We start from the raw sequence: 10,418 nt of genomic DNA on the forward strand, positions 1-10,418 counted from the left end.
CTTTTAAAAACCTTTATGTGTAATGTTGCTTTTCCAACTAAATCATAAATTCTTTCAGATAAGGAATACACTTTTTGCTCCCTTAGCCTGCCACGTGGGTGAATCCCAGCATTGTTTATGCAAAAGCACTCATATAAATAGGTTAATTAACAAAGGTTAGCGCCAACTCTGGTTCCAACGCTGAGCAGTGTTATTTGGGGCCGTTTTCGCCCAGTTCACAGCCCTCAAGAATGCAATCAGAGACAATTAGAGAGCAGTGCAAGAAAATCTATAATCAACTCCTTTAAGGGATGAGGTAAAGGCTGGCTGCAAGTGTAGCATCTGTCTGTGGTCTTGTCTGTTGAGAGGGTAACCAACCTGCCAGCCCTCGTGGGCCACACCCTAGCTGACTCCAGTGGGCCCTGCTCTGGAGACAAGGATCTGAGGGACTCGCAGACTCCAGCCAGCTTGCCTCGACATGTTAGAACGGAGCTGCTGGAATTCGGTGGGCTCCGGGGCGATAAAGCCGGACCAGCAGAAAGAAGAATCTCTGGCGCGTGCGTCTCTCCACTCAACTCCATCCTCAAATGGGGCACACCTGCCTTTCTACCCAGCCCTGTGGTCAGCTGGTTCCCTTGAGGTCATCAGTAGCAAAACGTAGCTCAGAGCCATTCCCCACTCAATCCTGGGGTCACTAGATAGCCTGAGGAGAGGTAGAAATTCGTGCTGAGGTTGTCAAGAGGTCTTTGGGAACTCAATATCACCAATCCTGTCAAAGTCAGGCCACCACGGCCCGGGATCTAGGCCACTAAACCCTAAAGCCCGAACAGAAAGCATCCCGCCCCGCCCCGCCCCACCCCCAACCCCTCGGCATTCTGGAACGTGTAGTCCCTGAGCAGCTTTTTCCAAGAGGGCTGTGAGCACAGAAAAGGAATAACAAGAGCGGGGCACACTGGGAACCGAGGCGGCACGGCGGGGACGCCCGGAAAGCGGACACGCGATGCTTCCTGGGACTTGAAGTCCAGCATTTGCCTCCGCGGTAGAACGGGAGTAGAGTGCGGTAGAAAGCCAGAGCGCAGCCTGCTGGGGGTTGTAGTCCTTGAGCCCGGGCCTTACTGGGAAGCCTGGCCGTGCCAAGACTACAAGTCCCAGAAGCCCGTGCGCGGGCAGCGGGGCGGGGCGGGTTCAGAGACTTGGGTACCGCCTCCTCTGCAACGCCGGGGCCGGAGTCTTAGAACCGAGGGCCCGCAGGGGTCCCCCCGGTCGCCGCAATGCAGAAATACGAGAAACTGGAGAAGATTGGGGAAGGTAATGGAACCACGAGATGTTTCTGCAAGGTCTTCTTCTGCAGACCCTTCAGCATTCCTTGCAGCCCCGGCTCCCCTACCGTCAGCAATATCTACAGCTCTGATCTCAGCCCTGGCAGAAGCCCTGGCCACTGAGCACAACACTCCGTGCAACCATTCCTCCCCATGTTAGCATTTCCCGCAGACTCCCACTCGTAACCTCAGCTCTCCCTGTAGACTTGACCTCCCTACCGCGGCACTTCCTACATATCCCATCTCTAGCCTCGGCACCACTCGCAAACCTCACCTCGATCCCCACAGCCTCAGGTCTCTGCAGACCTCCAAGCTCAACATTTCTGCGGGCCCTCGGTTCTCTCCCACATCCCTCCTGTTTCCAGACCTTCCCGGAGCACCGCCTCTATTATAAACCTTCTTACCTTGGCAGCAGACTCTCCCTCCTGCTGGTGTCCTGGAGCCTTTGCAGGGACCTTCTTGCCCCTCCCCACCTGCCGCATCCTCACTCACAAAGCTATTCGCCTGGCCTTCACCCTGAAAACCTTCCCTAGCACCCTAGGAGGCTACCCACTCCCCGGAGGGATTTCCTAAGATGGGAAAGGATGCTCCTGCTTTCCCTCATTCTTGGCTTCTTTCCCCTAGGCACCTATGGAACTGTATTCAAGGCCAAAAACCGGGAGACCCATGAGATTGTGGCTCTGAAAAGGGTGAGACTGGATGATGATGATGAGGTAGGATCGGGGCACCCAGCAGGCCGGGAGGTAGTGTTGAGACCTGGGGTGGGGTGGGTGGTCTTTGACTGCTGCCTTGGCTCTCTCCTGTGTAGGGTGTGCCGAGTTCTGCTCTCCGGGAGATCTGCCTACTCAAGGAACTGAAGCATAAGAACATTGTCAGGTGTGCCCCCAAGGCCTTCCTTGCCTGTGTGGTTTCTGGAAGAGGGGGCTTTCAGCGTTGGGCTGGGCTGGTATTGGGATGTTAGGGGCCAACTTTGGACCTGGCTGAGCCCTTCCTTCCTCCTAGGCTTCATGATGTTCTGCATAGTGACAAGAAGCTGACTTTGGTTTTTGAGTTCTGTGATCAGGTAAAAGAGGGGTGTGGGGAGCAGTGGTTTTGGGAGGACACAGGGGCTTTGGGAGGATATAGACCGAGCTAAAATTCTGACCCCCATCTTCTCCCACCCCCATCTGTTTTTAGGACCTGAAGAAGTATTTTGACAGCTGCAATGGTGACCTTGATCCTGAGATTGTGAAGGTTAGGGAGGGTTGTTCAGGGCACTCATCAAAACTGGGTGAGGTCTGTATTCAGTGTAAGCACTCCTTCAGTGCAGGTTTGGGCTCTGGAGTGTCAGGGAATGAACACACCTCAATTCTGCCCTCCATGAGCCTCCAGCCTTAGGGAGCAAAGTCTGTTTTGACCTGCATGGTAACAGTGATGTTATTTGCATGTAAGAGATGAGAAAAGGAAGCTCATAGAGATACATTTCTCTCATTCAACAAGTACTGAATGCTTTGCACCAGGCACTGTTCTAGGCCCCAGACCAAAGGCCTTGGCCCAGGTTCCAGGGGAAGCAGTTCTGGAATAAGGCTGTAGCACTCCATTTGCACTGATGGTTATGGTGCATGTGTGCTCAAGTATGGCTAGGTTGGGGCAATAAGCGTGGACTGAGAAGGCAGGTAAGCCCACCAGGCTGAGAGGTCCAAAAACGTGGGGAGCAGGGTCAACTTGTTCACTGCTTTATCTCTAATGCCCAGCACCATGCAAAGCAGGCTCTTGGTAATGAATGGATGGTGTCCTGCTGAGCTTGGTGCTGCAAATTGGTTGGGCTCCAGGGCATGGCAAAGGGTGAGGCGGGCAGCAAGACCCACCATTCAGGTGTCTGACTCCCTTCCCCCTGCTTCTCTCTAGTCATTCCTTTTCCAGCTGCTGAAAGGCCTGGGATTCTGTCACAGCCGCAACGTGTTGCACAGGGACCTGAAGCCCCAGAACCTCCTCATCAACAGGGTATAGCTCTCTGGGGAGGAGGGAGGATGGGGGACTGCAGCCAGGGATTGGGCATCCTGGGTGGGCAGACTGGGAGAACTGGAGCCTACCCCAGTGCTGTTTGAAAGCTCTTCTCCACATCACTTCTCATCTTCCCTTAGAATGGGGAGTTGAAATTGGCTGATTTTGGTCTGGCTCGCGCCTTTGGGATCCCAGTCCGCTGTTACTCTGCTGAGGTGAGCCTGGGAAGTGGGACCTGCGGTGGGGGACCGAAACCCACTGCATTGTGTTCCCCTTGTCCCTGAGCTCCTTGCACCTGCGTCCCAGCCCTCAAAGTCGGGGGTCCTTGTGGATGGTGTCTTCTTCAGGTGGTCACACTGTGGTACCGCCCACCGGATGTCCTCTTTGGAGCCAAGCTGTACTCCACGTCCATTGACATGTGGTCGGCTGGCTGCATCTTTGCAGGTGAGATGCTGGGGCTCTGCGCAGATACTTTCTCTCCCATTTAAGTTGATAATAGGACCTGGAGGGTTTCCTCTGGGGGAAGGGAGTGGGCCTCTTGAGGACCAGCCTGCTCTAGCATGAGGGGCCACATGCCCCTCTCTTCCTCCCAGAGCTGGCTAACGCCGGGCGGCCGCTTTTCCCTGGCAACGATGTGGATGACCAGCTGAAGAGGATCTTCCGATATCCTTCACTTCCCCTGCCCTCTGTTTCTTGCCCACTATCCTTACCCTCACTCTGGAAGGGGAGTGGGCAGGGAACTTAGAGCAGGAGTGAGGGTGGCGATGGCCTGGGCGAGGGCCGCAGGGCCCAGGGCTGCTTCTGAGAGGGTAGAAGAGCCGATAGCCCTGAGCAGGTGTAGCTTATAGGCAAGGAGTGCGTGGGAGGGAGGCAGCCAGGAGGAATGTCTGAGGTCGGGGGTGAGTCCTTAGGGTGAAGGAGCCAGAAGAAGCAGGGAACATTTTATTTGTGGGAGAAGGACAACTCGTTCATTAGGAGCAGAGATACCCGGGTTTGGGCCAGCTGAGCATTTGGAACACACCTGGCCCCTGTAAACACCATGCTATGAGAATACATGTCACAGGCTTGGGGCTTGCTTATCTTGAGGTAGCAGGTAGAGTAGGGACAGGTGGAGAGGAGGGCAGGTGGGAATGAGTAGTCCTATCCCTGGGAGGGCAGAGCCCCTAACCCTGCCTGGAAGGTACAGATGCAGCCCTTTCCATGAGTGACCCTTAACCCCATGGATACGCTGCTGGGGACGCCAACTGAGGAGCAGTGGCCAGCCATGACCAAGCTGCCAGACTACAAGGTGTGATGGGGGATGGGGAAAGTTGTGGTTCATCAGAGATCAGTTTTCCTCACAGCCCCAGCAGCCTCCACACCCAGCCTCCCTGGTCTAACCCTCTGCCCTTCCACAGCCCTACCCAATGTACCCAGCCACAACATCCCTGGTGAATGTCGTGCCCAAGCTCAATGCCACAGGGAGGGACCTGTTGCAGGTAGGTGACCAGGGTAGAGGATGGGACCGGAACTCTTCTCCAGGGGAACTAGGGGAGGGTGGGGCTCTGGCAGCCGACCTGGCCTGATCTGCCACCACCTTTGCTCCCTCCTATCTCCAGAACCTCCTGAAGTGTAACCCTGTCCAGCGTGTCTCAGCGGAGGAGGCCCTGCAGCACCCCTACTTCTCTGACTTCTGTCCCCCCTAGGCCCTGGGATCCCTGGATGCCAGGCCAGGGCCTGGCCTATTTAAGCCCTCTTGTGGGAGGGGTGAGGAGGGGGTATTGAGCTCCAGCTGTGCTGGGCCTGGCCAGGGTCAAGCTGCCCTGGCCTGTGATCTCCACTCCCCATGGACTTTATTTAATTTCATAAATTGGCTCCTTTCCCACAGTCTGCTGATGTAGTGGTAGGGTGGGTCTGAAGGGGGTGCTGGGGAACCTGCTCCACCTTTACCACCCTCTGCCACCCCTCGTCCAGCTCAGGCACACCCAACTCTCTGCTACTCTAAGTGGCCTTGAGACCAGGGGCTAGGAGGCCTTGACCCTTGACCCCACCCCTTCCTGCTGGGGTCAAGGCAGTGTTGGCCTTGCACTTCTGTGCTTCTGCACTTATGCACACCCCATCCTCCCTCTGCCTAGGAAGGCCAGACATAGTCCCCAGGGGTTAGGCAGCTGGCATCTGAGATCAAAGATGGCTTCTACCAGGATGGGGAGGGAAGGGCTGGGTCTCTCCCTGTGCCCTCCACATCCCGCATGGACCTTTCCCCCTTCAGCACCCCATACCCAGGCCTGCAGACTGGGACAGGAGAGACCCAAAGGTATGGTTCTACGAGGAGCACTCCCTCCCCCACTTCCTTCTCTGCCAGTTTCCCAATGGTTGGGGATGCAGCAAAAGCAGGAAACTGGACCTGAGGCCAGGGCCTGGGATGTCCTTCCTGGCAGGAGGAGGAAGGGAGGGTGCTCCCAGCTCCATCATTTCCGGGGCCTTCTGCTCCTGTGGGGAGTTGAGGAAGCAAGAACTGCTCCCATGGAGACAGACTATGTGCCACGCTTGGTCCCAACTGGAGAAGAACCATGCCTTCAAAGGCAGGACACCAGCTCGTGTTCTTAGAAGTGGAAGAGCCAGCCCTCCTGTCATCCCCACTCCTCCCTACTTCTTGCTGGGCTCTCGGTCAGAGTCTCGCAGCTGTACCCAGTCGGTACCTACTGACCAAGCCTCCTCAAGGCCATCGCACCCGAGCCCTGGGTTTGGGGGAGACCTGTCCTCTGATGTCTTCTGATAAACTCATTCACACTGAGGTGCAAATGACTGATATCCTTGTACTACCATCCTCTCTCAGGGATTTGTGAGGACTAACTGGGGCCCAGTTTTGCAGGCCTCACAGAAGTGGTATCTAGCTGAAGCTGCTGCAGAGGACTTACTGGGCTGAGGAGAGCTGACCTTGGCCTTGCTAGCCTGCGCTCTATAAGAGGAACACCTGAGGCAGAAACATGAAAGCTTTATTTGGGGTGAAGATAGCAAAGATGCACAGGCTGGGCATTCAAGATGTCAAAGTGTGACCCTGAGGTCACACACAGCATGTCTAGAGCCGGGTGACGAGGTAGCAGGTGCGGTGAGAGGCAGACAGAGTCTTGGTGACAGCACAGGGCGGGGTGGGGGGCCTGGGGAGATAGGCCACAGCACTGGGGCAAGGGCCTTTCACCTTCTGCCTTATGCCTGCCCTCCAGAACCTGGACTGTACCCTCGACCTGTTCTGCCCCTCCTCCCTTGATCTTGGCCATTTTATGTTACCTGGGGCCCAGACTGAAGTGGGGGACCTGGGTTCCATGACTGCCCAGCCCTTCCTGAAGCTGTGGGAGGAAGGAGAGGGTTAGAGGTGGGGACCAGCCTGGGTCACTACACATGTCCCCCCACTCCCCATCAGGGAAGTGTTCCAGGCTGCAGGAGGGGGCTGCTGGAGGCTCAGGGAAGGAAGAGGGGCTGTTACCAGATTGGTGCTGGAGTGCCTTTGGGAGCGTCTTCGGTTCCAGAAATACCCCAGGACCCTGTCTCGGAACACCTGAGGGCAAGCAGCAGGGGGAGCTGGCCAGTATAAACCTTCCCCCTGAACCCGAGTGGCTGCAGAGGACTTACTGGGCTGAGGAGAGCTGACCTTGGCTCTCTCCCTCCCCCAGCTGGGGCCCAGGCCCACCTCACAGAGGTAGTCTAGGATCTCAAGGATGGTGAGCAGGCTGGCCCCGATGAACAGCCCCATCTGGCCCCCAATGTCGCCTGTGGAAGCAGGGCACCTGTCAACTTACAGCCCTTGCCCTGCCCACACCTCCACAGACCCTGGGCGTTCAGCACACACCAAGCAGCTCTGAAACTTCATAGGCCTTCTTCTGCTCCACTGTCTCATAGTTGAGGGCCTCAAAGAAGATGTCCAGAACAAGCACGTTCTCCCTGGAGAAGAAAGGCCCGAATGTTCGCTGGCTACTCCTTGGTGCTGGCTGCTGGCAGAAAAGAGATGTGGAGCTTCTCGCTTCTTTCCAGAACCCTGGGAGGGATGTCACTGCCCCCGCCCCCCCGCCGGCCGGAGAGTTTGAGCGGTTTGTCCAGAGTCCCAGGCAGCTCCTGAGGATGTGACTGCCTGGGCCGGCCGTGCCCGCTCCCCGCCAGGAGCCCCTCGCTCGCTGGAGTGGGGCTCACGCGATGTAGGCCTCGCTGCGGTTGTATTTCCGAGCCAGGTAGCGGGCGGCAGCGCGGCTGGGGATCCGCACCATGGAGAGCTCCTTGGCGTAGCGCGTGCTGGCGCACGGGCTGGGGCAGGCGCACGCGTCCTTCCGCAGCATGGAGTCTGCGGGCCACCGAGCCTGGGGTCAGGGTGCGGCGGCCGGCAGGGTCGGGGTCAAGGGCGGAGCGGGGTGGGGACCAGGAGGCTTGTCTCTTACTCAGGGCCGGGTTGGCACAGTCCTTGTACTGCTGGGGGCTGCACACCGGTGCGCCGCCTGGGGTTGGGGAGGAAGCAGCTTCAGGAGCCCCAGCGTCCCTGAGTCTCCACCCCACCCCAGGACACGGACCCCACCCCTTACCAGGCATGTGCATCATTCGACAGCCGCACTTTCGAGCCACGTAGCGGGTCTCGCAGGCCAGGCGACATCCCATTAAGCTATAGGGAGGACTGGGGCTGGGAGTAGGGCTGGGGGACAGGGGATCAGAGGGCTCCGGCTCAAAGTCGGGGTCCAGAGATACCGAACTACAGTCGCCCCAAGGCGGTGGCAGGAAGCTCAGCTGTGAGGGACGGGGTTAAGGAGACTCCTGGGAGAATGCGAGAAGTCACTAGGGTTGGGCCGGCCCAGGAGAAACGGAGGAACTGCGGACTTAGGAGCTGAGGTGGTGCAGGGGGAATGAGGGTGCTAGCAACCTTGAAGGAGGCACAGGTGAGGATACTTGCTGCTGCTGGCAGGACACAAATGTCTGGTAGCCTGGGGCAGCCCCGAAGCCCAGCTGGTCGATGACGGGGGGCTCCTCCTGGCTGTGGATTTGCACTCTGATCCCCGCCTCAAACGGGGTCTCCTCTGCAGGGAGGGGTCTTTGAGGACTGAGATGGCAGCCCCTTCTCCCCAGAATTGGAAAGGGCACCTGAGCCCCTCCCCTCCTCCCCCTATCCTTTCCCGCTTTCTCCAGCACTGGGGATGGAGCTTGGGTAAGCAGCTATCACTGAGACCCATCCCACCTCTTTTTATTGCTTTTGTTTTTGAGACAGGGCCTTCCTAAGTTGCACAGGCTGGCCTCAGAACTTGCCATTCTCATGTCTCGGGCCTCCAAGTAGCTGGAATTGCAAGTGTGTGCCCCCACCCCCACCCCCCTAGGCTTTGGCCCCCCAACTGAGTTCCCCATCCGATGCATGTGCTCCATACCCATGTCCTTCCACACTGGCAGATACTCCTCCTGCTGCACATCCAGCATGACCTCCAGCCCATTGCCTGCACCACCCTTGGGGGTGGTGAGCAGCTCTGCCCCGTGGGCACCCGAGTTGAACGTGTAGCACTGCCCCATTCTGGTGAAGATCTGGGGGTGCAGACAGGGTGGCAACCCTCCCCACAGGAAAGCACATGGGCCTGGGCACTCTCCCCTCCTTATACTCTGTTTGGGTCTCTCCTTTGAACCCTGAAGCCCACCTCTTGATGCCCCTGCCCTCCATGCAGATGCATGTGGTTGAACCCTTGCAGACACCATCCATCACTAGAGCTGCTCTGGCCCCCAACTCCCCCCGCCAAAGCCCAGGGCACAGCCTACAGGGAAAAGGAAGCAGACAGTTGCCCTCCTCTGGGGCCGGCAGAACTTTGAAGAGGCAGAGGAAAGCAAATCTAAATCCCCTTTTCCTGGCAGAGAGAGGGCTCTTCTGCCTAGAATAGTCACTGGAGAGTCCCTGTCTCCAGTAGTAGGGTCTCCATAGGTCAGCCCTTAGGCCTGCAGGAGTGCCCGGGCCAGGAATTCACTGCTGTCACGTTGGGAGATGAGAAGGGGGCCCCAGGGGTCCCTTCCTGGGCTGAACGGAATGCCACGCTCCAGGAAGGAAAGGCTGGCAGGGTAGTGCTAGGGTTTTCTGGCTTTGGGACAGCCTGGCTGGCAGTGCTGGGGAGTGTGGTCTCCGGATAGGGTGGGTAGCTCACCACAGTGAAATTCTCGGGCCCACACGGCTGGCCTCGGTAGCGGCAGTCCAGCAGCATGTCCTCAATGGAGTGGCCAGCTCGGGCGTAGAGCTGCGCCATGTCAAAGGTGGGACTGGGCATGAAGCCGGGTGGTGCAGGGGGCCGGCCCAGGGAGCGCAGGAAGGCGGCGTGCTCAGCGGGGTCCAGGCCCAGCAGTGCGGGCCCGGCCCAGTGCAGGTCGTTGGGTGTAAGACGCGAGCGGCGCAGAGGGTTGATGTTGCACAGAGTGACAGCCGGGAAGGTGAGCCGGTGGCTTTCGCACTCATCCAGGGTCGTCTCGTGGTGGAATTCCCCATAGTAGCGCACTCGCTCAGCCACCTGGTATAGGAAGGCTGACAGCGACAGGAGCACCGCAGTGGCCCACAGCCCACGGCGCAGGGTCAAGCCACCGGGGCCAAAGACATGGCCCAGCCCATGCAGGGTGCAGCTGCTGGCGAACACTCGGATGTCTGAGGCTGGCCGGCGGGCCTCTTCCAACCCTGAGGGGGGCTTCATGGCTGGAGCCCAGGGAGGGTTGAGAAGTCTCTGGGGCTGGTGACCCAGGGACTTGGAACAAATGGGTTGGAGGACTGGCAGGAGTGGAGATAGGACTTGGGGAGCCAGGCGGGTGAGGAAAGGGAAGGAGAAGGTAGGCAAAGAGAGGAGGGGAGGAATCAAGACTGGGAGGCAAGCAGGAGGCACTGGCCTGCTGGGACGGGGTGAGGTGACCTGCTGGTCCAGCTTGGCCTTCCCCAGAAACAGGTGGTGGCTCCCCTGGGCTCAGCGCTGGACTGGGGGGCTCTGCAGCAAAGCCCAGGTAGGTTGCAGGCAAGAGAGGCAGGCAGGGGCTGCAGAGCAGTGTCCAGGCGGTGCTGAGCTGGCGCTGCTGCAGAGGATTGGGTTTCAACAGTGAGCGGGGCAAGGGGGCCAGCAGAGCAGTCTGGGGGGCAGGGAAGGTCCCTGGGGCCCCAGACGGAGCCATTAGTGC

At 58.4% G+C, this 10,418-nt stretch overlaps 2 protein-coding genes across 4 annotated transcripts; one reads left to right on the forward strand and one right to left on the reverse strand.

Moving 5' to 3' along the window:
* The first annotated feature begins 1,149 nt into the window (after nt 1-1,149).
* On the forward strand, nt 1,150-5,147 carry CDK5 (cyclin dependent kinase 5). The gene is made up of 12 exons (XM_079149331.1): nt 1,150-1,287; nt 1,923-2,011; nt 2,107-2,174; nt 2,301-2,361; nt 2,475-2,531; nt 3,186-3,281; nt 3,422-3,496; nt 3,629-3,725; nt 3,875-3,944; nt 4,509-4,569; nt 4,679-4,759; nt 4,880-5,147. The coding sequence occupies exons 1-12, from the start codon at nt 1,251-1,253 to the stop codon at nt 4,964-4,966; spliced, it is 879 nt and encodes a 292-aa protein (XP_079005457.1). The 5' UTR covers nt 1,150-1,250; the 3' UTR covers nt 4,967-5,147.
* A 147-nt stretch (nt 5,148-5,294) lies between these two features.
* Nucleotides 5,295-10,092, reverse strand: ASIC3 (acid sensing ion channel subunit 3). 3 transcript variants are annotated; one of them, XM_079149327.1, is made up of 11 exons: nt 9,413-10,092; nt 8,657-8,807; nt 8,187-8,314; nt 7,829-8,027; nt 7,688-7,744; nt 7,446-7,593; nt 7,108-7,199; nt 6,949-7,028; nt 6,745-6,816; nt 6,549-6,607; nt 5,295-6,418 (listed from the first exon to the last, which is right to left on the reverse strand). In XM_079149327.1, the coding sequence occupies exons 1-11, from the start codon at nt 9,944-9,946 to the stop codon at nt 6,340-6,342; spliced, it is 1,599 nt and encodes a 532-aa protein (XP_079005453.1). In that variant the 5' UTR covers nt 9,947-10,092; the 3' UTR covers nt 5,295-6,339. The 3 variants fall into 3 exon arrangements, with proteins under 3 accessions (XP_079005453.1, XP_079005454.1, XP_079005452.1); XM_079149328.1 differs by lacking the exon at nt 6,549-6,607; XM_079149326.1 differs by having other exon boundaries at nt 6,745-7,028.
* Between the last annotated feature and the right edge of the window lie 326 nt (nt 10,093-10,418).

Source organism: Sciurus vulgaris (assembly GCF_902686455.1).
Source record: "Sciurus vulgaris genome assembly, chromosome: 8".
NCBI lineage: Eukaryota > Metazoa > Chordata > Mammalia > Rodentia > Sciuridae > Sciurus > Sciurus vulgaris.